Source organism: Nelusetta ayraudi, unplaced genomic scaffold, assembly GCF_046127955.1.
Source record: "Nelusetta ayraudi isolate G7.1 ecotype Tasmania unplaced genomic scaffold, CSIRO-AGI_Nayr_v1 ptg000092l, whole genome shotgun sequence".
Classification (NCBI taxonomy): Eukaryota; Metazoa; Chordata; class Actinopteri; order Tetraodontiformes; family Monacanthidae; genus Nelusetta; species Nelusetta ayraudi.
This window is the reverse complement of record NW_027466142.1, coordinates 2,308,093-2,333,965: the sequence shown is the minus strand read 5'-3', so window position 1 is coordinate 2,333,965 and position 25,873 is coordinate 2,308,093. Positions and strand designations below refer to the sequence as shown.

Genomic DNA, 25,873 nt, shown 5'->3' with positions numbered 1-25,873 from the left:
GCAGAAACGCGTGCAGGGCATTTCCACGGCGCACTGTGAAATAAAAGCTGTCAGCCGAGGCGTCACTCTGAGCACACACACCTGCAGATGGCTCACATTCCCGGCCGGACTAACGGGAGGGAGAGTGAATCGTCCCGCCTCCAAATCCCTCCAGGAATGCGCAGCGTGCGGGACAGATGCTTCCAGGACGGCGTCTTTAGTGTCTTCCAGCCAGCGGTCTCTCTGGATGTCAACTGCCTTCCTCCCACACCCACTACTCACTTCTTTTCCCCCAAGTGATTAAAAATCCAGTGGAGTTTTTTTTTTTTTTTTTTAAAAAGAGGCAGTTTGCTGTTATGTGGAGAGTGCAGAAATGTGAGGAATGCTGCACCGTTGCAAAAATCCTCCTGCTGCAGGGAAACTAGTCAGGATGAAAGACTTTCCCTTCATCTCTGCAGTGACCACTCAGTTTTTTAACACTTCACTTTACTGCGAGCAAACAACTCACATTATTGGCGTCTAGGTTGTTTAAACTTGTTACTGGAGAGAGAGTCTGCTAACTCAGGGGATGAGGAGGGGAGCCAGTGGATTTTTAAAAGGCCTCTCTAAACATTTTCCAAGAAAAAGAAATGAGGAAACTTTGGGGCCGTCTTGGAGCATCCAGAGTTGGGCTGGCTACCGAACTCGGACACATGATCCTGTCCAATATCAAATAAAATGAATCATCTTTTGAATTTGATTTCCAATATCCAAAAAAGTAATTCTTGGCATGTCGGCGAGCGGCTGGAGCGACACTGTATTTTTGTGTTTTTGGTCAAATTTGGCATCAAATAAACAAAGCGTCGCCCTGCAACAGCATCCAAATCAAGGAAAAAAAAAAAAACATTCTGATGCGCGGTGCAGCAGGTTGACTAAAGAAGGTGCGACAGAAGTTCCACCGTGCTTTTGCCGCCCTCTCGCGATGCAGGACAGTTTGTGCCCAGAAGAGAAAGCTTTTTTTTTTTCCTTGCACAGACTGATAGTCGTGATTGCGATCTCACCGCGAGGACCAAAACACCAGGAACACAAACTGGCATCCGGCTGTTCCATGAAGCTCACTACACTCCTGTTGACTCACCCACATTGCACTTTATTCACTCTTCCCTTAAAGCACCCCCCCTCCTCTCTCTCTCTCTCCCTGCGTTTGTCTAAGTGCTCCCAGTTGATAATAATACTGAGTGCCAGTGGGGCATGGAGCCGTTATTCTGTCAGCTAAATGGGACGGTTGTTTGTTTTTCATTTGCTGCTGCTGTAACTGCACACAGTGGCGACGCTGCAGCGTTCAGCCTAACAAATGTATGGGCCGTGTCTCGGCAGATGCTTATCCTTTAATAGCCAGTGTTGAAGAAAAGCCTCTTGCTTGGACGGGCTGAATGGTGAACTGTGGACTGCATTAAGAGGTTGTGTACGCTCGAGTTAGAGCAAACAGTTGTTTAGTCGTCGGCTCGTCTTTAATTGCATGTTTTCTGCAAAGTACAGATTAGTTTGCAACAAAGACCCGGTTTTCCCCTCACTGGGGTTTTCAATCAGGATTGTTCAATTTGACACCTTGAAGTTATTTAGTTTATAGTTTGTTTCAGAAACACCCGCACAACTGTGAACCTCAGCTCTATTTTATTTTTGCTTGTCTTGCTTAATTACATTAAAAAAAACAAACAGAAGATTTGATTATTTCCGCCTTTGTCTGGATCTGTAAACTGCACACTTGTGGCCTGCTTGGCGTTTCTGCCCTTTTTCTGCCTGACCATGTATGAGAAAGACAACCTGACGAGGCGGGCCAAGTATTTCCTCGGTGGCCGAGTGTTTGCAGTGGCGTGCCAAACATTTCCTCCCGACTGCATCATCGCGTCCGCAGGCAGAGTTGTTGAATTTGGCAGCCCGAGTCGGTCGCAGCCCTGCGAGTCTCACAGCGGCGGCGGCGGCTGCCGGGTGGGACGGCGGCCCGGGGCTCTGCGGAGGAGGAGGTCCAGGAATGGTGCTGCCTGCCCGATTGTCTCTGCTTTGGTTTCCTGCTGCTGCTCCATGCGAGCGGACGTGACTCGCAGTTTGTCCTGCTGTTTGAGGCTGCAGCAGCTCGAGGTGCTGATCAAACTACTGGCCTGCTCCCACTGCACCCAGGAGCAATTAGGTGAACCTGGTGCAGGAAATACCAGTGTGTGTGTGTGTGTGTGTGTGTGTGTGTGTGTGTGTGTGTGTGTGTGTGTGTGTGTGTGTGTGTGTGTGTGTGTGTGTGTGTGTGTGTGTGTGTGTGTGTGACGTACCCAGTGTGAGGGGCCACACTGTGCTCCTCAGCCTTAAGCTCACAGTGTGTAAACAGCAGAGCGCCTCGGCGCCGCTGCCTCACACGCATGCATGGAAATAAATGACGTCGGTTCCCCCCGGTGAGAGGGCTGGGTGAACAAGCAACCACCACTCATAGAATTGAATAGAATAGAATAAACCTTTATTAGTCCTGCGTGGGAAGTTGCACACTGCAGCAGCAAAGATTATGAAAGGACAAATGACAAGAACTGATGTGCAGAACAGTTTTGGCAGTGTAGATATATTCATATATTCTCAGCCAATCCTGCAGAGCGGTGACTAATGACTCGATATTGGTTGTGATTGTACATGTCAGCAGGCAAAGTCGTTCAGAAACACCGCTGAAAGCAATGAGCCGCGTCAGGTCTGCACTTGCGTCACCAATTCGTTACCATCGCAACTGTGGCTGTAGATTTGTTTCGTGACGAGCCGCAAGTGTTTGTTTGTTTGTTTGTTTGTTGGTTCAAGTTGGAAAAGATGTCACCGACCGCCAAATAAAGACGACTGCGGCAGAGATTCGTGCCGTCTCCGAGGTGCCTGTGACTGCTGAAAGGTTTTTGTCGGCTCTAAATTTAAATGTTTACAGGGCCGGTTCAAAATAAGCCCTGGCCCTGCTTGTATATATATTCCTCTCTCCGCCCCCCCCCCGATTAACATCAAGGCCAAAGTTGGCGTTCAGTGCTGTGTTTTAAGAGCAAACAGAGACGGAGAGTTTACAGGCTGAGAGATAACTGGAAGGTTGTCAGCAGCCGTGGAATTTTGGATTTAATAATAGTATGAGCTGGAGAGATCGCAGGACAAACCTGGTACGTAGAGAGAAGCCTGAGTGTGAGAGCGTGTCAAACTGGAAGCACGCTGCACCCAGCGTGACATCAGTCGTCTGACTCTATATATTTTTTTTGACTCTTGTTCTCTTGTTCACTCAAACGGCTTGTTTCTGCTGGTTAGAAGTCATCTGCAAACAACCTTCTCTAACAGCCGCATTTCCCTGGCAGCCGCCCTTTGAAACGCGCCATTCTGGAGCTCAGCTTCCATAATTAGGCCAATAACATTTTAACTTCCCGAGCCGGAGCAGCCGAGCTGGTTTTAACGTGGCTGCCTTCCAAAGATCCCAGTTGCTGTTTTGAGATTTGTGGATTTTATAGCCTTAATAATGGCGATTTCAGTGTTTTTTTTGGTTGTTTTTTTTAAATGGAAACAAAACAACGTCACTTGGTCGGTTTTCCTTTATTTTGACACCATCAAAAACAACGAAACCGTGTTGCCACACGCTGCCAAACTCTTGCGTAATCGCTGTCAAATCGACGAGGCAGCAGCTGCTGATATCTGGCGGCTGCCGCTGTCACCGGTTGGCTCGCTGCCCCCTGGAGCGCGACCCCATCACTTGTCCCGCCTCCGTGAGGTCATCGCTCAGCTGTTCAGGGTCTCTGCAGTACCAGCAGGCTGCCTGTCACTTCTGTGTGTGTGTGTGTGTGTGTGTGTGTGTGTGTGTGTGTGTGTGTGTGTGTGTGTGTGTGTGTGTGTGTGTGTGTGTGTGTGTGTGTGTGTGTGTGTGTGTGTGATGTGATGTGGTGGTAGGCCAGCACTCGGTAACAGGGAAGAGCCGTTGAAACCAGGAGGCGCCACGCTCTGCAGAAGAGTGGTCAACCAGGAGCCCAGACTGGCAGCAGGAAGTGCTGCCTTTCTGAAGCATAGCTGTTCTTCTTCTTGTGTTGTTTTTCACCGGGCCCGATCCCTCTTTGCACTAGCTTGCAAGAAAACATGATTGTGAAAGTTGAGATTTTGCTCTCTAAGCAGGAACACTTGAAGGGAGGGAGGATTCGCAGCTGTTCAAATTCAATGAACAGCTGGAGGAAGAAAAAAAAAAAAAGAGGTCAGCTAATGCCGAACATCAGCTGCTCTGAATAGGGTCCACGGTGCAGAACAGGCAGTTATAACAACAATAAAACACAGGCTCCAGATACATGAGAGTTTAAAATGATACATAATGATAGAAATGATCAAGAAGAGAGAGCGTTACCTTTTTGAAGTGGACATAAATGGGTTAAAGATGATTGTTTAATCACACATGGGAAGAATTGTATAAATGAAACATTAAATGGAAAAAAGGTTCATATGTTTCAAAGATAACAAAACTCCCGGGGCAGTTTGTATATCTGGCAGTGTTGGATAGAACAGAGTGGGAGCACGATGTCTAAAACGCAGCTTCCCAATCAGAAGGGACGTTTTGACAGGCGCAGCAGGGCTGGTAGGTGTTGCCTCACTGGGGAACTGGGAGTGGTCCAGTGCTGCGTCAGAGACTTCACTCAGATGATAAAGTCATCAAAAAAACAACAGGCCAGCAGGTCTGTCTCCCCCTCCTGAGAACAAACATGAACCTCTGAGTCTGAGGGTGGGGGAGTGAAGAGCCGGAGCCGCTCGCAGCTCCTTGCAGCTCCTCGCAGCTCCTCTTCCTGCCACGTGGGAAAGTTTGACCCCTGAGCCTCGGCGAGGATATTTGCCCGAGCCAACAGGCGGCGATTGTTCACCTCCACTTCCTCCGACTGGAGCTGGAATCCAACTCGGCCTGGGAAGCTCGCAGGATTGGAGGAGGCAGCCGTCCAATAGCTGGCCAGAGCCCCGGCTGTGCTTAGTTTACACCAATAGTGGAACTTTGTTTTTTGTTTTTTTCTTCCTCTTCTCTTCCCACTCTACCCCCCCCCCCCCTCCCCCCACCTCCTCTTTGCGGGGAGGAGAGAGTTGAGAAAGAGGGGTCGGGGTGAGAAGGAACAGCAGATCTGCAGCAGGCTGATCTGGGCTACAGTTGTGTTCTGTCCAGCTGGGAGAAAGAGAGGGAGTAAGGAAGAGGAGGAGCGCCAGGAGAGGAGCCTGTCTGAGCCTGGCTGAGGTGAGTGCAGCTCTGACGACCAGGAGCAGCCCGAGCCTGCTGCTTCCCTCCTCGGCTTTTTTCAGATTTTTTTTGTTTTGTTTTTCTCCGCTGACCGGGGGAAAGGAAAGCAGTGAGCCGGACTGGGGTGAACTGGGAGGGAAGAGCGCGGCTGTTTATTCCCAGTCACTGTTTGCTTTAGCCGGCCAGAGTTCCAGACATACCAAGAACAAGACGCTGTATTTAGCCGCCCGACGCTGTGTGACAGGAGCTGGAATCTTGAGCCGCTCTGCCAAAGAGAACCTAGCCGACTCTGTTCTGGTTTCCAGATGCATGAGCAGCACTTTGAACTGCTTCCTGAGAGTCGTTACACACAAAACTGAGTTTTTCACTCAGGAGACACAAAGTGGTTCTGGCTCTGTGGGGTTTCAAACTGCGTGTTGATTTAATGTGGCTCAACGTTTGCCTGTAGAAGCCCAGCTGTTGACACACTGGATGGATTTTGGACTGGGAAATATTGACCATCTGCTTTTCTCTCTCTCTCTCACTCCCTTTATCTCTCTCTCTCTCTCCCTCTCTCCCTCTCCCCGTGACCCTGATCCCCTGTTGACTCCCACCGCTTTTAAAACAACCGTCGTGTTTATCTGTTGCAACTTGTGCACTTCGACACCTGGATTCCTAAAACTCTCGGCTGGTGAAATCGTTCCAGATGACCTGCGTTTGTTTTTAATTTCCCGACGGGCGTTTCCCACTTTCTGCTTTGCTTTTCCTTGTTTTGTTTTTCTTATTCCCATCAGTGGTGGCGTGCATCACATAGTTTCAAAAATGATTATCACTCACGCTTGTCAGCAGATGTGTCAGGAAGCCGAGGCGTGTCGGTGCTCGCCATCCTAAATGAGGGTGGATTGTCTGTGGCCGAGGAAACCCGTCTTCTCAATTTACCACACAACACACGCAAGACTCTTTAACAGGAGTTGCTGTCGACCAGGGGTCACCAACACCAGGTCACCCTCCAGAGTCGTCCCCCACAGGCTTGTTTAAAAAATAGCACAGCGTGTTCTAAAATTCAGTTTTATCCAACCTTGTGAAGTCATTGCTGATGATTTTCATTAAAATGATCCCAGGCCTGGGACCTTTCTGTGTGGAGTTTGCATGTTCTCCCTGTGTCTGCTGGGTTCTCTCCATGTTCTCCCTGTGTCTGCTGGGTTCTCTCCATGTTCTCCCTGTCTGCTGAGTTCTCTCCATGTTCTCCCTGTGTCTGCTGGGTTCTCTCCATGTTCTCCCTGTGTCTGCTGGGTTCTCTCCATGTTCTCCCTGTCTGCTGAGTTCTCTCCATGTTCCCCCTGTGTCTGCTGGGTTCACTCCATGTTCTCCCTGTGTCTGCTGGGTTCTCTCCATGTTCCCCCTGTGTCTGCTGGGTTCACTCCATGTTCTCCCTGTGTCTGCTGGGTTCTCTCCATGTTCTTCCTGTGTCTGCTGAGTTCACTCCATGTTCTCCCTGTGTCTGCTGGGTTCTCTCCATGTTCCCCCTGTGTCTGCTGGGTTCTCTCCATGTTCTCCCTGTGTCTGCTGGGTTCTCTCCATGTTCCCCCTGTGTCTGCTGGGTTCTCTCCATGTTCTCCCTGTGTCTGCTGAGTTCTCTCCATGTTCTCCCTGTGTCTGCTGGGTTCTCTCCATGTTCTTCCTGTGTCTGCTGGGTTCTCTCCATGTTCCCCCTGTGTCTGCTGGGTTCTCTCCATGTTCTCCCTGTGTCTGCTGGGTTCTCTCCATGTTCTCCCTGTCTGCTGAGTTCTCTCCATGTTCTCCCTGTCTGCTGAGTTCTCTCCATGTTCTCCCTGTGTCTGCTGGGTTCTCTCCATGTTCTCCCTGTCTGCTGAGTTCTCTCCATGTTCTCCCTGTGTCTGCTGAGTTCACTCCATGTTCTCCCTGTGTCTGCTGGGTTCTCTCCATGTTCTCCCTGTCTGCTGAGTTCTCTCCATGTTCTCCCTGTCTGCTGGGTTCTCTCCATGTTCTCCCTGTGTCTGCTGAGTTCACTCCATGTTCTCCCTGTGTCTGCTGGGTTCTCTCCATGTTCTCCCTGTCTGCTGAGTTCTCTCCATGTTCTCCCTGTGTCTGCTGGGTTCACTCCATGTTCTCCCTGTCTGCTAGTTTCTCTCCATGTTCTCCCTGTGTCTGCTGAGTTCTCTCCATGTTCTCCCTGTGTCTGCTGGGTTCTCTCCATGTTCTCCCTGTGTCTGCTAGTTTCTCTCCATGTTGTCCCTGTGTCTGCTGGGTTCCCTCCATGTTCTCCCTGTCTGCTGAGTTCTCTCCATGTTCTCCCTGTACCTGCTGGGTTCTCTCCATGTTCTCCAGCTTCCTCCCACACTCCAAAAACATGCATATGAGGTGAAGTGGGAACTCTAGATTGTCCCGAGGTCTGTGTGTGAGTGTGAATAGTTGTTTGTCTCTATGTGGCCCTGCGATGAACTGGTGACTGGTCCAGGGTGTCACCCGGCCTTCAGCCTATGACAGCTGGGAGAGGCTCCTGCAGACCCCCGACAACCCAAGGGTTCTTCTCGTTTCCTGCGCACTCTCCTTTGCCGGCCGGCCACTCAACAGTGTCTGTGCGCCACATTTTGTGGATATGAAGGGTCAAACCAAAAACCTTCCTTTGTTTCTCTGTTTCAGAAAAAGGTCAAAGATGTCCGAGCGAGGGGGACGAGAAAGACCCCTACCAGGTTGAGACGCCGTACGGCTACCAGCTGGACCTGGACTTCCTCAAGTATGTCAACGACATCGAGCGGGGCAACACCATCAAGCGGCTAAGCATCCAGCGGAGGCCCAAAGTGCCGCGGTCCCTGACGCTGCCTCGGGGGGGCGGCAGCGGCGGGGGGGTCACCAAAGCTGAATGGACGTCCACCGACTCGCTGTCCTCCTCCAACAGTGACGACAAGCAGTCGCCCGTCTTCTTCCAGCCGCGGCCGCTGCTCAGCGCGCCACTGACGCCCGTCCTCGCCCGGGCCGCCTGCGAGCTGCCGCTGCAGCAACAGCAGCAACAGCAGCAGCAGCAGCTGCTGCCGCCGCCATCGCCCCGCTTCATCCCCCGCCACAACCCACAGGTGGAGCGGACCCTCATGGAGACGCGGTTGCGGCTGGAGCAGGAGCGGCTGCTGCAGGTGCAGCTGCCGGGCGACGCTCCGCCCCGCCGCCGCCTGGGCTCCGGCAGCTCGCTCTCGTCCTACTCGGGCTCCGTTGGGCCGAGCCAGTTGTCCTCCTCCTCTGGGGGGGGCCACGGCCCACCGCACCCCTACCCACCGGTGCCGTTCAGCCTGTCCAATGGCGACTATAACCCGTACTACCCGGCATCGGCGGGCGGCTCCATGCGCCACAGCCCCCTGAGCTCAGGCGTTGTCACGCCCGTCACCAACGTCAGCCCGCTGCACCTGCAGCAGATCCGTGAGCAGATGGTGGTGGCGCTGCGGAGGCTGAAGGAGCTGGAGGAGCAGGTGAGGACCATCCCCATCCTGCAGGTGAAGATCGCCGTCCTGCAGGAGGAGAAGCGGCAGCTGGCCGCCCAATCCAAGAGCCAGGGGTCCGCCGGCGCCGGCAGCTTCCGCAAGCGATCATACAGCGTGGGCAGTGCCGAGCAAATGGACAGCCAGAACCTCGTCCCCAAGGAGGCGGAGCTGCTGCACATCCAGGAGCCTGAGGCCCAGCAGCAGAGCGCCCAGCGGCTGGAGGAGTTCCGGCGGCTGGCGGCCGAGGTCCAGGCCCTGGAGGAGACCAGCCAGCGCCAGCAGGAGGAGCCGCGACCACGCCGCAGGTCCATCGGCACGGCCACCGACCAGAACATGAACCACCTGGGCCTCGACCCGGCCCAGGACCAGCGGCCACGGCGACCCCTGCGGGATGTGGGCGTGTCGACGGAGCGGCGCGAGACGCGCAACGCGGCAGTGGGCGTGACGGAGGCCATGCTGGGCACGGCCAGCGAGGCCGAGCGGGAACTGGAGCTGCAGCAGCAGACCATCGAGGCGCTGAAGGACAAGATCTACCGGCTGGAGGTGGCGCTGAAGGAGACCACCCACCAGGTGGAGATGGGCAAACTCAAGCTGCAGCTGCAGGCAGCCGGCGGCTCCGGCAAGAAGAAGGCCGACAAGGGCGTGACGGTTCGGCCCGAAACCTTCAACGCCAGCGTGGAGGCACGGGTCCAGACCCGCAGCCAGGCAGTGGGCGACCCGCTGGACCTCCTCGCTGCCGCCGCCACCAGCAGCCTGCAGACCCACTCGGTCGGAGTTTCCTGTCGGCCAAACATGCACAGCGTGGCTGTCGGGCCGGAGGTCCCCATGGACCGCTGGGTGGTCCGCCAGCACCCCGAGGTCCAGGACCAGCAGGAGGGTACGCAGGTCAGCGTCCGCGAGGTCGGCTGCAACACGGAGGAGCACCTGATGCCGGCGAGCAGAGAGCAGCGCTCGGTGGGCTGCGGCGACAGCTCGCCGGCGGTCCGGACTCTGGTGTCAAGGGGAACCGACCCGGAGGTCGTCTGCCAGGTTGACGCCGGCGTCACGGTGGCGCCCGAGCGGGTGAGCCGGCAGACGGGCACCGAGATGCTGCTGCAGGTGTCCAGCAAGGCCACAAACACCATGGCCACCGGCCCCCCGGTGGAGGCGTCAACTAACACCAGGACCACCAGTCTGGTGGACGCCTCCACCAGCACCAGGACCACCGGACTGGTCGATGCCTCCACCAGCACCGGGACCACCGGCCTGGTCGACGTCTCCACTGGAACCGAGGCTCCCGCCACCCGGGACCAGCAAACCAACACAGTCGCTGCCCCCCAGACCAGGACAGTTGGCGCCGGCGAGGGGCTCGTCAAGGACCCGCCTGCCGCCGCTGCCAAGACCCGCTCGGTGGGCGTGGGGACGAGCGCGGCCGAGGAGTCGCCCCGGAGCAGAGAGTGTGGGGTGGGGGGGGCCGCCGTGCAGGAGAACTTCCTGGTGGGCTTGAAGACCAGGAGCATCGCCTGCGGACCCTCACAGCCCCACCAAGAGAGCCACCAGGGGGCGGCGCCGGGCCCGGTAGAGTCGGAGGGGTCGGCGGGGCTGGACCACTACATCGAGAGGGTGCAGAAGCTGCTGCAGGAGCAGCAGATGCTGCTGTCGGAGAACTACAGCGAGCTGGCCGAGGCCTTCGGGCAGCCGCAGTCCCAGTTCGGCTCCATCAGCAGCCAGCTGGTCAGCACGCTGTCCTCCATCAACTCCGTCATGAAGCACGGCAGCACCGAGGACATCCTCGAGCTGCAGGCCGACTCCTCGCTGCACCTCAACAAAGGTGAGAGAGAAGCTCCACGCACACAGTCGGCTCCAGTGTCAGTTTGATGAGTTCCTCTGGAAGTCGGGCCAGGTGATCTTGTCAGAAGCGATGTCCCATATTTTCATGGGCTTTCACACGCAAACACATCCTGCACATAAAACAAAATAGCTGTTGCATAGTATTGACATGGATCATATGTACTGATAGATTTATTTCATTGCAACAATAACTGTAGAGGAAGCTTCGCTTTCACGTTCCAACACACTTTGTGTTCTTTTTAATTTTTCATTCTTTTGCATTGTTGTTCATGTCAAACTGCTGCACTTCTTCCCTCATTTACCGAACCATTAGCGCCCCCTTTTGATGAGCAAAATAGTGCAATTTAAAAAAAATATCTTTAATAGTCTTTAATTGTCTTACTTGAGTAGTATTTGAGATGGATGTTTGAGTGTTGCAGGCTGGGTGGAATGGCCTATTGTTTTAATTCGAGAATGCGTTTCAATTTTCCCAAAATAGGGCGAGTGCAATGACAGCGGTGACTATTGCATGTTCCACTCGTATAAAAAGCGTGATTTGCTCCACATGCTGTCCCATCCTAAAGAATCTAAATGTGGCTGGTGGGAAATGGCAGGGAAAAGAGAGAGAAGTTGCTTTTGAACATTCAAAAGGTGATATCGATTTGTTATTCCACTCTTATGTGTCAAGTATGTGAAAAGAAATTAATATTTTGTATTAATGGTGCAGTCATTGTTTTTTTAGCATGTAATGTGGAGTTAAAGACATTAGAAGCAAGTTTGTTTTTCCCAATAAAGGAAATGGAATATTCCATAATATCCTCTGAAAAGAAGCTTTTGCACAAGACAAACCAACACAGTTGAAGTAAACACAGTTTAACAACATAGTTTAATAACTGACAGTATTAAAATATTTTAATCAGGTCATTCCTATACTAACAAAAAAAACATTATTACCAGCAGTCGGTCAGGCCTTTTTTTTCTTTGATGACCAAGAACGTGTCAAGTCATCTCGCAATAAGCCACCGACAGATTAGCTGCTGCTGCTGCTGCTGCTGCTGCCGCTGCACTGCAGACGACCCGGCCTCGGTGGAGCCGGACTCGTGGTCAGAGCGGTTCGCACAGCGACTCCTGATTGGATGGGACAGGCCAAAGTTATCTCTGACCCCTAAAAAAATGCAGCGGGAGCTTTGGACAAGAACCAACAATGAGCTCATTTGTGCGCAGGGAGCCAATGGCGTGGCACCAATCAGCCACTTGTTGTTTTTTTTCTTTGGGAGCGCCCTGCCCTCGGCCCACACCTCGCCGCTGACTGATGCTGATTCATGGCTCCTTCTGAGTTACATAACGTGCATTCACGCTGACTGGCACATGAATGCCGGGGTTTGGGGGGGAGGGGGGTCAGTTGTGGGTGGGGGCGTGTTGGCGGGGCGGGGGTCGCCTGGTGTTGTGTGCGAGCTTGTTTCTGTGCAGTCGCCGTCCTCTTTCGGAATGTAGACTCACAAACCAGCGGGACGCTTCACATAACTGAGGTCAGCGGCGTCGTCGCAGCCTGTTACACAAGCGGTTAAGTGGCGACAATAGAGGCTAGTTGGTCGTCCGTCTCACTGTTTGGAGAGGGGCCTGGAAAGAGTCGTAGTTTTAACCTGGAGGAAGTGTGTTTGAGGCCCCACTCCAGTGTCTTTGGACTTGATTCAACGCCGTGGAGCTTTAGTCCGGGGGGGTGGGGGGGGGCAAAGTGTTTGACTGGTGGGGCCACTGTGGGTTGTAAAATGTGACAGAGGAGCCGGAGCAGCAGCAGATGAATGGAGTGTTTTGGTGACTCTGACTGGAAACATGGAGGAAATACAGCTATTTAATGACTGGTTGACTATTAATATCATTTCTTCAAGTTCTGCAGGCCGGATTAAAAAGCTTAACGGGCCCCATATGGCCCCCAGGCCGTAGTTTGCCCATACCTGCTTTAGCCTATAACTTTTGCTTTATACCGCGTGCATTTTCCTTTCAAAATAAAAGTTTAAGTGTGCTGTAACAACTGTTCAGTGGTCGACACTGTGAACTTTTCTTCAAACTCTCATCCATTGTCTAGATCAGTGGTGTGTGCAGGTGTTTCACGAGTGACTTCCAATGCTTTTTAAAAACTGTTTGTCTGCGCTGCTGATGCTGACCTCAGTCTGCTTCCTCTGTAGAAAACGGCGAGCGTCTCTGCAGTCGCTCGCAGGTGGAGAAGACATCTTCAGTCCGCAGTCCTGCAGAAAAACCTGACAACACGGCCGTGCAGCAGCAACAGCAGCAGCAGCAGCTAAGTGCAGCTGAGCAGAAGAGTCGCATGGACCTGCAGATGTCCACAGCGCTGCACGGTACGGCCACACACACACACACCCCTGCACTACAAAAGTGAGAACATCATCACAATACTGCAAACAACTGTCCTGGTACTTCATTAAATGTGTTGCTTGCCTGCTTTGTTCCCCTTCTTGCAAGAGCTCCAAAGCGTTTTTGCTGTAGAGTTTTGCGTTTTTACGTCACTTTTTCCTTTTCCTTATTATTAAAGGTCATCGTAAGTGTGTTTTGTGTTGCATAAAAGGCAACGGGGGGAGAGAAAAAAATGAAACCTCGCATCACTGGGTTTGGATTTTGGCGCCCCGTTTTGGTTAAACCATTTGTGGTCCTGCAGTAATTGCAGCGGCCGCTGAGGAGGAATGAGAAATGGAGTATTTTCCACGCTGAAGGTCGGCCCGACCTGTACGCCCTCGTTCCTCACGCGTCTTTCTCCATTCCTGACCTGGACCTCACCTGTGGTCTCTGCAAGAAGAAGAGACAAGTTTTGTTTTTCAGAGTCCATGATGTGCTTTTGTCTTCCGTTATGGAGAATAGTTCTCACGCATTGGTGTTGGAAAAATAGTTTGTTGCATCAAGAGTGCTCATTATCTGCTGAGACGACGATATATGGTAGTTGTTTCGGGGGGCTTTTGCGTTACAAGTCATTGCAGCAGTTTTTTTTTGCTACGTGACTCAAGTCACCGCCACTTAAATAAGACAACATCCCCGACGGCGTTCCCAGCTCGCTGCTGTCACAGTCCAAACACAGGAAGCAGGTCTGTTGCGACTGAGCGTGCTCGCGTATGTAAATACGTGCATGTGACTGGCTTGCAAGTCATGACAGGAGGAAACGCAGCGTGGCCCCTGGAGCGGTGGAAGGGGCCCCTCACTCTGACGGAGCAGGCAGGTCCTGGCAGATGTGCTGCTGCTGCTGCTGCTGCTGCTGCTGCTGCTGCTGTGCGCAGTGGGTTCTCTCTTGGCTCCGGTTTCTAAAGCCTGTAGTTAAAATGACTGACATACTTCAGGGTTTGGGAAAAGGTCCAGATTCCTGCGGAGAGAATCCTTTTGAAAGCAACATGAGCCGGACACTTAATGAGTGCTTTCCCCTCGGCCGGAGCTCTTGATCACGTCAGCGGGGTTCAGCGGCTCGTTCATGCGGAATCAGCACCGCTGCCTGCAAAGACAAGCACCTCTGCCTGCCAGCGGGCTTTTTGTCTTTTTATTCCCTACTTAGCTTTGATCTACAACATGTTTACAACGGGTTTAGGTTTTTCACTTAGATTGCTAATATATGTACCGTATATATACATGTATTTGTTCAGGAAGGACCAAGTAAAGGGTGTCAATGGCGGAAGTTCAGGTGATTCTTTTCTCTTTCTTTAAGACCTCTGCACATGTTTGTCTTCCTGTGCTTCAGGGCAGCCGTGCAGCCAGAACACCCTGAAATCCATCATGAAGAAGAAAGACGGCCGACCCGACTCCAACGGCACCAAGAAGAACCTTCAGTTTGTTGGGGTGAATGGAGGGTGAGTCTCAAGATAACAGCCTGATCGGACTGCCACTGACATGTTAACTATTAATCAATATGGATCTATACGTTTGTTTTTAAAGACGGCTGTCAGACATTTCCGTCCTCCTCCTGTTTACTTGGATCTCACATGAGGATGAGTCAGTAGCTGTGAAACCTGCCTTGTTCACGGGCCTGTTAACTTCCCTCTGCGTCCTTTTCTCCTCGCTTTCGTCGCCCCCCTGTGGCCACAGGTATGAGACGACCTCGAGCGACGACTCGAGCTCTGAGGACAGCAGCTCCTCCGGCTCGGAGGAGGAGGAAGATGAGGAGGAGGAGGAGGAGGAGAAGGAGCGCAGAGACGAGGAGCAGTGCAAGAAGGAGGAGGAGCAGAACGCTGGGGAGGAGCTCCAGCAGGAGGGAGCCGAGGACGTGGACAAGCAGCAGGAGGAGGAAAGTACGGAGAAGCAGGAGCTGAGAGAAAAGTGAGTCCAGGAAATTCACAAGCACATTTTCTGCAATATGACTAAATAAACAGCTGCTTTTAAATTAATAATGGTGTGAGACAGCACTTTTCTCCCAACAATCTATTAAAATAGCAGCCTTACAATATTTAAAATATATATACACATTTACATTTCTATATGTATATTTCTATTTTAGCAGTTTTTATACTCACTCACTTATACTCACTCACTACTTCTCATCACGTTAATGCCTGAGAGAGTTTCCATACTCTAGAACTGCAATTGAAATGTGCATTTTAATCCACTCAAGGTATGAACTAAGTGAGAAGATGGTGGCTGCGTGCAACGTTCTGAAGACCAATCTGTCCGACTCGAAGGCAGTGAGCAGTAAAGACCTGGTGAGAACATTCCTCCTCCTCCTCTCCCTCCTCCTCTTCTTCTCTCCTCGACCTGCAAAATATTATTAACTGCAAACAGCACTGCGTAAAGTTAAAGGGCCCCCGTCTTGTACTACAGATGTTAATTTTTCCCCCCCCTGGACTCCAGTGGTGAGGTGGTCTTATGGGGAGTTTTGATTATCCAAATAAAAGAGCATATTTAGCACTGTGTTTACAGCCTCCTATAAACCTCCTCAGTTTTAGCTTCCTGCCAAAACTGACGCTTTATTTCCCCTTCCGCAAAGTCATCTTCTTCTTGCGTTTAGTGTTGGCGTTCTTTAATCATTTCACCGCCACCGCTTCTAACCCGCTCCCTGCCCCTCCCCCGCCCCACCACCAGAGGGCCTGCCTGAACACGGTGCAGCACGAGTGGTTCCGCGTGTCCAGCCAGAAGGCGGCGCTGGCCGCCATGGTGGACGACTACCTGGAGGCCTTTGGCGCCGTGTCGCCCGCCGTGCTGCGCCACGTGGTCAACATGGCCGATGGCAACGGCAACACGGCGCTGCACTACAGCGTGTCGCACTCCAACTTCCAGGTGGTGAAGAAGCTGCTGGATGCAGGTGAGGAATGAACTGAAGGGATGATGATAGCCCAGGAGTGTGTAGAGTAATTGTCCTGATGCTGCTGCTCCTGCTGCTGCTGCTGCTGCTGCTGCAGGTCCTGCCAGTGCAATGAGGCTTCTCCCTTCCACGTGTGGCCACACTTGATGTGAAATAAATGATTGTAATCAGTGCATAAAAACGCAGCAAAGCATGCACACGTATCTCCTTTGGCGTGTCTGGAAATATTCCACTCATGCCTTTCACAAGAAGCAAGAAAAACAAATACAGTTTGTTTGCTTGTGTGGAGCTCATTGTTTAATATTCACCCTGTTAGCAGATAATCGGTTTGATTTCACCTCCTTGTTGTTGGCTTCCAAATCAAGTCAGAGCCCCCTGAATCTGTCAACACCCAGAGATTATCTCCCACAATGCATCAAAGGCAGATTTTGGTTGTTCAGAGCCTGCGCTGTCCAAATTGTCCACCGGGGGGAGCAAACCACGAGAAGCGCGTCACAACTTGCCAGCGCATCCTTTCTATTTTCTCTTTGCATCTGCTGGCTGCCTGTTAGGAAGGGTGGGACTTATTGAGGAGAGCAGTAGCAGCACCTGGAGCTCCAGGGTTAGACTCCACCCTCCTCCTCCACTGGAGCTGCAGACACTTCCTGCTCCTGCTCAGCTCCACTCCTCTGTGGGTTCAATGGACTCTGATGAGGTGCCGTCCACTCGCCGCACCAAAAGCCTTTTGTCTCCTCTGTGCTTTGAGTCAAAAGACACAAAGACAGCGCAGCCACCTCCCTTCACCCTGCCCCTGACCCCCTTTGTGGCCTTTGTCATTGCACCATCTCAGCTCAGTACCAGGGTGGTGGAGGATGGGTGGAGTCGCCTCGGTAGCAGCCGCCTTGGTGGCCATCGAGCCGCTGGTGTCTTAGATCTCCTGCCGCCAAGTTGGAAGCAGAGGAGTGACGACTCGTTGTCTGTTGCCGCCTGCTAGTTGACTGACAGGCTGCAGCTTCCATAGAGACCACCCAAAGTCCAGACCACATCAGCCTGCTCTCTGCTCTGGACCCTAAAACAAACTTTGCAGATGTCTCTGGGTGGATGCTACACCAGAATGTTGCGTGTAGTGCTTAACATCAGCAAGAGCGCACATGTGAGAGAGAGAGAGAGAGAGAGAGAGAGAGAGAGAGAGAGAGAGAGAGAGAGAGAGAGAGAGAGAGAGAGAGAGAGAGAGAGAGAGAGAGAGAGAGAGAGAGAGAGAGAGAGAGAGAGAGAGAGAGAGAGAGAGAGAGAGAGAGAGAGAGAGAGAACGGCTTTAAACTGTGTGTGTGTGTGTGCGTGCTGCAGACGTGTGCAACGTGAACCAGCAGAACAAGGCGGGCTACACGCCCATCATGCTGGCGGCACTGGCAGCGGTGGAGTCGCCCAAGGACATGCACATCGTGGAGGAGCTGTTCAGCAAGGGGGACGTCAACGCCAGAGCCAGCCAGGTCAGTGGGCGGGGAGGGGTCAGAGGTCGGAGGTCAGGAGGCAGGGGCAGGTCAACCACATGACGTAGGTTTTTAACAATAGAAAATCTGTATTTTATAACTTTGTTTTGAACAATTCAGGAAAGGTCCACCCTTGGTCTAGAGGGGAAAATTTGGCCAATAGTGACACCTAGTGGTGAAAAAAAACCACAAACTCGGCTCAGCGCTCAGGGTTTAAAGTGCCACCTCTAGGTGGCGTCCTCAGGATGGATGAGAGTGAGAGTCTCTCTGCTGATCTTCCTTCACACTCGGCTGTAGAGTAGACTGTAAAGTTCTGCTGCTGGTCTAGAAGTCACCCAGTGGGACTCTGAGATCTGCAGACTTCAGACCGGATTAGTGTAGCCCAGAGTTCAAACCCAGCATGTTGTAGCAGCGTTTAGCTGCGATGCTGCAAACAAATGGAAGAAGCTGCCAATAGAAGAAAAGAAAAGAAAAGAAGTCAGTGTGAATGATTTTAAATTCAGGTTAAAGACCTCTTTTCTCTGATCGAGTGCTTTTTATTCATCTTATGTTTTATTATCATCTTTTTATTTCTATTCTCCTTTATTACTGCTTTTTTTTGTATTTTTTTCTCTCTGAAGAACACAGTCTTCTTACTTTGAAGACTGTGTTCTTTTTTTTTGTTTTTTTTTGTTTGAACTTTTAATCGTGTAAAGCACATTGAGTTGCCTTCTGTCTGAACTGCGCTGTATAAATGGAGCTTCCTCGCCTTCTTGCTGCTGCAGGCCGGCCAGACGGGTCTGATGCTGGCTGTCAGTCACGGCAGGATGGACATGGTCCAGGCCCTGCTCGGCCACGGCGCCGACGTCAACGTGCAGGACGACGAGGGTTCCACGGCGCTGATGTGCGCCAGCGAGCACGGCCACGTGGAGATCGTCAAGCTGCTGCTGGCGCAGCCCGGCTGCGACGCCACGCTCAGCGACAGCGTGAGTGACGCCTCTTTAATCTGCTGCCACTAGTGCTGAAAACTGAGAAGCAGTTAGTGTTTTTATTATAGCACTGATTTTATTTGAAGAAGAAGGGTTCGCCAGAACCCTCACCAGAACCAGTCCAGTTGCCCTCACTGAACCCCTCCACTTCAAATAAAATAAACACATTTTATTTTTATTCCCTACAAATATTTTATTTATATATTATATATTTATTTTTTTGTCTCATTTCTTTTAATTAAGGTAAATTCACATCTTTTTTTGCACTATACAGTTGCTGTAAATGGAAATTTCCCCACTGTGGGATTAATAAAGGCCATCTGTTCTATTCTATTCTATTCTAATTAATGTCAAGTTCAAGATGTAAATATCTTGTTTCTTTTCCTTTCATACCCTACAATTTTTCATTTGTACTATTTTTTATGTGTACTTTTATGCAAATTTCCCCCTGGGATTAATAAAGGCATTCTAGTCTAGTATATTCTATTCTCTCTATTCTACTCTATTCTATTCTATTCCACTTTATGATGACCTGGATGACTGAGAACCTTCAGACTTATTGTATCAGCTGCGTTTTCAGACCGTAAAATTGAATTTTGGCAACAGTTTAATGTGCTTCCTCTTGTTACCCTCCCCTCACTCTGCCCTCCCCCCTCCCCTCCCCAAAAACCTCATCCTCACCCCCCTCACCCCTCCCCCTCCAGGATGAGAGCAACGCCCTGTCCATCGCTCTGGAAGCGGGACACAAGGACATCGCAGTGTTGCTCTACGCACACGTCAACTTCTCTAAAGCCCAGTCACCGGTGGGTTCTGGTTCTGTCTGGCTCCGCCTCCTCCTCCTCCTCCGTTCAATCACTCCTCTCCTCCTTCAAGCACCCCCCCCCCGCCCCCCCCAAAAACTCCATGACACCTTCACGTTGTCGTGACCTGAAGTCTTTTTGTCTCGCAGGGGACGCCGCGACTGGGCAGGAAGACGTCACCCAGTCCCACCCGGAGGAGCATGTTTGATTGAGAGGTCCCTCCCCCACCCCACCCCAGACAAACCCTGCGCTGCTATTGGTTCACGCTGAACGATGCCTTACCCCCCCCCTTGCTGGATGTGGGACTTCATCACAAGCAAAAACCAACCAACCAATGAGATTTCTGCTTTTACTTACTTTTTGGTTTATTTTATCTTTTTTTTTGTTTTTAATTTAAATGTATTTTATGAACCGGCTTGCTTCCATGATGAGCCCAAAGTGTCCTTTGAGGATGAATGTATGGACCCACCTGGTGCGTCGGGTTCCACAGCGTTCTGACCACAAGATGTCCAACAATCAGTGAAGCAACACGGACACAATCAGCTGCCACAAGCCATCAATGTCCTTTTCAATTGTCTGTCATTTTTGGTTTTCTCTTTTCTTTTAAATCTGACCTTTTATTTTTTAAATAAAAAAAATGCTAAAGTTTAGTTTTGATCTTGCAAAACCACCCAAAAATGATTATTTTTATTCCAATGATTATTTTAGGGGCTAGTCTGATGGAATGACGTGCAAAAGGAAGTATTTCCTGTATATACAGTTTGGTTCCTCGAACCTCCACAGCTCTCTGAAGAGTCGTCACCCAGACTGGAGAAATCTCACTTTTATATAAATCCTCTGCATCTATTTAAAAAAAAGAAAATCAGTATTTTTTTTTTTAATTTCCTTCCTACTACTAATAACCTGTGAAGTTACGTATTTATCAAAGTATAGTTTTTAATACGTGTATATGTATTTCATTGTACATACACTAGAGGTCATTTAGATTCTCCTGTTTGTCTTCACGTTCACTGTCTTTCTGTCATATATACCATAAAAGGTCTCTCTTATGATATTCATCAAGGTACTGATGCTCATTTCTCAAATGAAGTGCCTCAACCTTTGCCATATAGCAATAAACTTTAATTAAACAATAGTCTCCTTGTCATCGCTGGTCTTGTGTATGAGGAAATATCACATTAAATACGGCATGCATTAATGTGGTGCTTATTTCAGGTCAAATGCTGATGTGATTTTTCTGCACTACTTGGTTAAATGAAGAGGCTCTCGAAGACGAGACCGTTTTTCTCCACCGTGTTTTATTCTGACAATATTTCAGACTTTTGGCTCTGCAACACTATATGATACAAGTGAGGATGGAAGGTGCTGGAGTTGCAAAAACACAGTGTCAAAAATCAAATCACACGGTGACTAAAATATAGATATTTTTTTTCATTTGAATAAAAATAGATTTTAAAAGTCCCTCTCTTACTGTACCATACTCATTCAAACACTCATTTGATAAAAAAAAAAAAAGTCTCACATTAAAAAAAAAAAAGTTTTCTGGTTTGCAATGGGATAAAAAAAAAAACTAAACAAGGGTGGAATCAAAATCAGGCTGAGAGAACATGTGCAGCATGTGACATCACAAAAGGCTGATTTCAAAACCACTGATTTTTGGCACTTTTTTTTTTTTTAAAGCAAAATAATTTTGCACAGTACGAACTGCAGCTATTTGACATTTTCTCATGTATGAAACATTGGATTGATGATACATTATTTAAAACTTGATGTGCTGGCTAAAAGCACAAAATATGCCAGACATTGTTAAAACGCGTTGAATCATCCAATTGTTGTAGCAGCATCAGAAGAGGCCTTGGCTTTTCTTCCCAGGGTTCACAGCCACACACACACACACACACACTCATCACACACAGCTGATACTGACTCACTAGGTCAGTATTGGTACACAACAACACAATATGTCTCAGTAAGAATTAAAAAGTTCTGATGATTTTCTGATTCACTTCTACAAATCCTACAAATATATGTTGATTTCTAAACATTCATTTTGTATATCATCATGTTGTATATTTTAAGTTGGCAACAAAATTATCTCTAAAACCACTAATGTGACCGATTTCTTGAAACAAATGCCGTCTCCGTTCTCCGTCTAGAAGTGTCCCGTGTTCAATAATCTGATGGCTGTGTCGCTCAGGTGGCTGTTGACGACGGCTCGATGGTTGAACGGCTTCCTGTGGGAGTGACCGAGAGATGTATGACAGCAGAGTTTTCAGTGTGTTTTCAATAATCCAGCTGATAGATACTGAAGACGTTATCATCATTCAGCCTCGGCACAAAATAGAAAACCGTGAACAGTTCATTCTTGAATAAAGTTATAAGATTAAAGTTAGATTGCATTGAAATAAAGCGCAAATATATATATATATATATATATATATATATATATATATATATATATATATGAAATGTTTCAATACTGCCAGAGCCTGGATGATCCACAACACTGCCACCTGCAGACAGACTAGGTGAAGCACACAGACCTGTGCAGCGGCAGGGTGGCGCTGCTGGAGGCGGCTCCCCTGCGGGGGTGTTTCTGTTTTGGGGAGGGCCGAGACGAGTCAGCCGGCCAGCAGCGCTGCATCTCCTCCGGCAGGAACTTTAGAACCTGACTGGGAAGCACCGGCCTGCAAAGAAAAAAAAAAAAATGATGGAACACATGAACCTAACAAAAAACTCAGGTTGAAAAAAAAGTTTTTACCCAACTCACCCCCCATCCAAAAAATAGCTTCATTATCTATGTATTTTATATGATTATTCAAAATGTCTTTACATGATTTTTCTCTGCGTGTTCTAACAAAGATGTATTACTCACCTGGACGCTGCAGGATCAGAGTTTTGACTGATTCTCCCGCTGTCAGCAGCAACAGTAGCAGCATGGACGGGCTGGTCCAGAACCTCTAGCAGCAGCTGCATCAGCTGTTTCCACTGCAGGTGGAAGCTGCCCTCCAGGTCGGCGTCACTGGGGACTTTCTGCATCCAAACCAGTTCAAAGTTAATGATATGATTCATATATATACTGTAGCTGTATTTCCTCCATGTTTCCAGTGTTTTCAGCGTCATTTCAAAAAAGAGATAAAAAAAACCAAACAAACCGTGGGGCCTTCAAAGACACTGATTTGTTTGCAACTTTGCTTTGGTTCATTTTCAATTGACATTAAAGCAACATGTTTTCTACATCATCCCATGATAAAAAATGTTTTCCCACCTATGAGGTGTCTCACCAAAACACTCCATCCATCTGCTGCTGCTCCAATACCCTCCCTCCTGGGACATTTTACACTCTGAATGTGTGTGTGTGTTGTACCTTCATGGCTTTCCTCAGCGTGTGGACGGCTTCCTGCGTGATGCTCTCCAGGCCGCACCGCTTCCTTCTCTCCTCACGGAGCTCCGCCTCCACACGGTTCAGCTGGGCCGCGTTGGCGGCGTACTGCTCGGAGAGGGTCGCCCAGCCCATCCTGGAGACACACACACACACACACACACACACACACACACACACACACACAAATCCAAGGAATTTTCATTAAGTGACAGAAAAGTCTCTTTTTGGCTCTTCTTCTGTGACGATGTGGCATTTGAGTGGAGCACTGCAGCCCCCTGCTGTTCCTCTAAGGAATCAGCCAGCTTCAGATGAGAAAGTTCAGTGTGACTGAGGCAGGGCGAGTTGTGTGTTAGGATTAAAAACACGCACATACAGACTTATTATGGGGGGAAAAAATCTACACTATGCAAATCACTATATTCACTGTGTCGTTCAGAACCACATGTGACCACTGAGGAGTCGCCGCTGACCTGAGAGCCTCCAGCTCCGCCATCACTCTCTTGCGCTCGGTCCGAAGCTCGTCCAGTTCCTGCTGACAGGTCTCCAGATCCGTCTGCAGCCTCTGGTTCTTCTTGGTGAGCTGCTCTATCCCCTGGATGAGGGGAGGAGAGAACGGTTGATGACCTCCTCAACAATGTGATGGATTCATTTCACATTTCATCATTTTCCTGGAAGAGGATATATGAGGTTCCTCCCAAATCAGAGCTGCCCGTTAGGTCCAAAGTGGAGCTCAGCACAAACATCTTCTCACTCAGAAAATCCCTCAGCATTCTATATGTTAATCCAGCATTTCTCAACTGGTGGGTCGCCACTCATTGTAAGATATTTAAAGAGAAAATATCTTAAATATTGGGCATTTATTTTGCAGAATGGAAAACAATGTGAGTCCTGAGATTCCACCAGTTGAGAACCTCTGTGTTCATCTCTTCAGCAGTAGCAAGAACTGCAGGAACTTCCTGTCTGATCCCATCTTGTTCCACAGTTTTTACAGAATTGACTTCCTGCTTTTTGTCACAACTTCACAGAAGCAGATGGGAAAGCGAATTCTAAAGGTCAAGATTGTGGGTGAAGTCGTGAATCTGGATGAAGCTGAGGTGGGACGTTCAGCTAGACAGCATTTCTCCACCCACCTTCTTGCGCAAGGCGTTCTGGCGGGACACCTCTGACACCATCTTCTCCAGGGTGCTGACGTTGACGCTGAGCTGAGTCTTGTTGGCCCGCAGCGCCGAGTTCTCGCTCATCAGCACCACCACCTCCTGCGAGAGCTGGTTGAAGCGGGTCTTCATCTGCATGTTCTCCTCCATGGTCAGCCTGGTGGTCTCGGGCAGCTTCTGGTTGACCAGCTGCTGCACCTCCACGGCCATGGCCACCTCCAGGCTCTCCATCTCCTTCTCCAGCCTGTGGACAGGGAAGAGTGTTACTGGCAACAGCGCCACCCAGCAGTCGGGACCGTGAACATGGCGTCTCTTGGCCACCTCTTCCTCTCCATCAATGCCTTAATCTCCACGCTGTGGATGGTGGCCTTGTGCTCCTCCTTCTGGCTGGCCAGCTGCTTCTCCAGAGACTCCATCTTGGTCATCACCTGATCCTTGTTTTTCTGGAAATCCTCCAGATCAGCAAGCCTCTCGGCTTAGAGTGGAGAGGAGAACGCTGGGTCACCGCAAAGGTTCTCAGATCAGAACTACCCTCCCTCAGCAGCCCCACTTTGAATTTGCATCTCAAATTAATAATCAATCACTCAAATTCTTCTCTGATCTGTCAGTTGGTCAGCGATCTCGCCGTTGCCAGTTTCTCACCGAGTGCCTCGTTCTCCGCCGTGAGCTTCTCGGCCCGTTCTCGCAGGTCCTTGGTCATCTCCAGAATCTGAAGCTGCATGGACTCCCTCTCCTTGTCTGTGGCCTCCACCAGGCTCTGCAGCTGCTCCTTCAGCACTTCCACTTCATCCTCCCGCTGCAGCAGCGAGTGTTTCAGGAATGCAACTATGTCCTTCTTGTCCTCCTCAAAGGCCTCAAACTTGGTGGTCAGGTCCTTCTGCTGCTTCTGGAGGTCCTCACATTTTGACTTAAACCTGTGAGAATATTGATGTCACAGTATTTAAGTCAACAGCCCGCAGAATGTAGATTAGTGTTTGCTCAGTAGTAGCAATGTCTTCTGGAAGGTGACAGACCCTCAATCTGAAACACACTGTGATATATGATACCAATAATATATCTTATATAATACGGATGTTTGTAATTTGTGAACATTTACAAAATGTATCACCGTCGACATGAAATTGATTAGAAACGACACATTTGATTATGTACATGTACATTAAACGACACACATATCTCTGGCACACAATAGCGTGACATAATACCCAGACAATGAGTTAATGAAAAACCTGGACCTTGTTTTTGCCCCGCTCACCTCTCCGACTGCTCAGTCAGGAACTGGATTTGCGTCAGATACAAATTCTTCTCTTTCTCCAAGGCGGCTTTGTCCGAATCCCCTCCATCCTTCTTCTTCTTCTCGCCGCCTTTTTTCTCCTTTTTGGGCATGGTGCCGGTGCCTTACAGGAGCTTTTTTTTTAATGAATTGGTGACGCTGCTTCAGTCGCAACAAGGTGAAGCAGGATCAACGTCTCGTCTCCTGGGTGAAACAAAGACAACTATGGGTTTTGGCTGCGCGCGTATTAGTTAGGTTGTGGTAAAATATTTGGACTCGACCAGAGCAAGCTGGCAAACAGGAATGGCCTCAGCAAAATAAATTTCGTCCCGCTGGACTTTGATGAGGGATTAAAGTACCGTTTATTCCAATAAATGTGTTCAATATTTTGTGCTCAAACTGGATAGATCGATTTCAGAATAAAAGACGATTGTTTAAAAAAAAAAACAAAAAAACAAAAAAACAAACAAACATACGATTGTAACCTTAACAAGTAGAAACTTTCTCAAAACAGACTCAGCATTTAGATATATATATAGACAGATAGATAGATAGATAGATAGATAGATAGATAGATAGATAGATAGATAGATAGATAGATCGACTTGTTTGTTCCCGTGGTCTACAAGGTTTGCTGTCTGGGTGAAGTGCGTGCTCGTTTTGGCCGAAGCGCGATTAATGAAGCGTCCTTTAACACATTTACCACAACGAAAGGAATAGGCGCGCGCTCTGAATCCCAGCGAGCTCGAGACAAAGCGCGAGGACAAACTTTAGGCGTTGCCAGGCAATGTTGCCTTCAAGCGCACTCGAACAGTTGACTTCCTGGTCCGGGTCCGGCCAATAGGAGCAGCACTTTTTCACTACAGAGAACAGCACACTGCGTTTGCACAGCATGCATTTTTGGTGGTGGTGGGGGGAATCAACACACACATGTAGCATACTGTATGTTGCAATGGGCCATAAGTGTGATACCACCACCAGCAGCACCTGACTGCTGACTGCTGCTGACCGATGTGTTCGGACCTCCAGGTTCACTCTGTCCA

At 49.7% G+C, this 25,873-nt stretch overlaps 2 protein-coding genes across 7 annotated transcripts in view; one reads left to right on the top strand and one right to left on the bottom strand.

The window, feature by feature from the left end:
• Positions 1–20,153, top strand: part of kank1a (KN motif and ankyrin repeat domains 1a) — a 39,494-nt gene extending 19,341 nt beyond the window's left edge. For 4 of the 6 annotated variants that reach the window (XM_076047254.1, XM_076047255.1, XM_076047257.1 and 1 more), the window contains exons 3-12: positions 7,853–10,492; positions 12,678–12,848; positions 14,195–14,336; positions 14,572–14,802; positions 15,095–15,182; positions 15,562–15,781; positions 17,108–17,250; positions 18,015–18,215; positions 18,923–19,021; positions 19,168–20,153. In XM_076047254.1, the coding sequence (XP_075903369.1) occupies positions 7,853–10,492; positions 12,678–12,848; positions 14,195–14,336; positions 14,572–14,802; positions 15,095–15,182; positions 15,562–15,781; positions 17,108–17,250; positions 18,015–18,215; positions 18,923–19,021; positions 19,168–19,230 (3,998 nt within the window). In that variant the 3' untranslated portion in view covers positions 19,231–20,153. The remainder of the gene's footprint in view (positions 1–7,852; positions 10,493–12,677; positions 12,849–14,194; positions 14,337–14,571; positions 14,803–15,094; positions 15,183–15,561; positions 15,782–17,107; positions 17,251–18,014; positions 18,216–18,922; positions 19,022–19,167) is intronic. The other 2 variants (XM_076047258.1, XM_076047259.1) reach the window with 2 other exon arrangements.
• Positions 20,154–20,682: 529 nt separating this feature from the next.
• Positions 20,683–25,115, bottom strand: LOC142902306 (cilia- and flagella-associated protein 157-like). Its single transcript, XM_076047261.1, has 9 exons — positions 24,813–25,115; positions 24,200–24,471; positions 23,879–24,032; positions 23,534–23,801; positions 22,874–22,995; positions 22,386–22,536; positions 21,894–22,051; positions 21,562–21,705; positions 20,683–21,252 (listed from the first exon to the last, which is right to left on the bottom strand). The coding sequence occupies exons 1-9, from the start codon at positions 24,941–24,943 to the stop codon at positions 21,171–21,173; spliced, it is 1,482 nt and encodes a 493-aa protein (XP_075903376.1). The 5' UTR covers positions 24,944–25,115; the 3' UTR covers positions 20,683–21,170.
• Between the last annotated feature and the right edge of the window lie 758 nt (positions 25,116–25,873).

Coding starts and splice junctions, on each gene's coding strand:
- LOC142902306 (XM_076047261.1), bottom strand. CDS start 24,943: ATGCCCAAAAAGGAGAAAAAAGGCGGCGAGAAGAAGAAGAAGGATGGA. Junction 23,802..23,878: donor GCATTGATGGAGAGGAAGAG/GTGGCCAAGAGA, acceptor CCCTGTCCACAG/GCTGGAGAAGGAGATGGAGA. Junction 22,052..22,385: donor CGCTGAGGAAAGCCATGAAG/GTACAACACACA, acceptor GTTTGGATGCAG/AAAGTCCCCAGTGACGCCGA.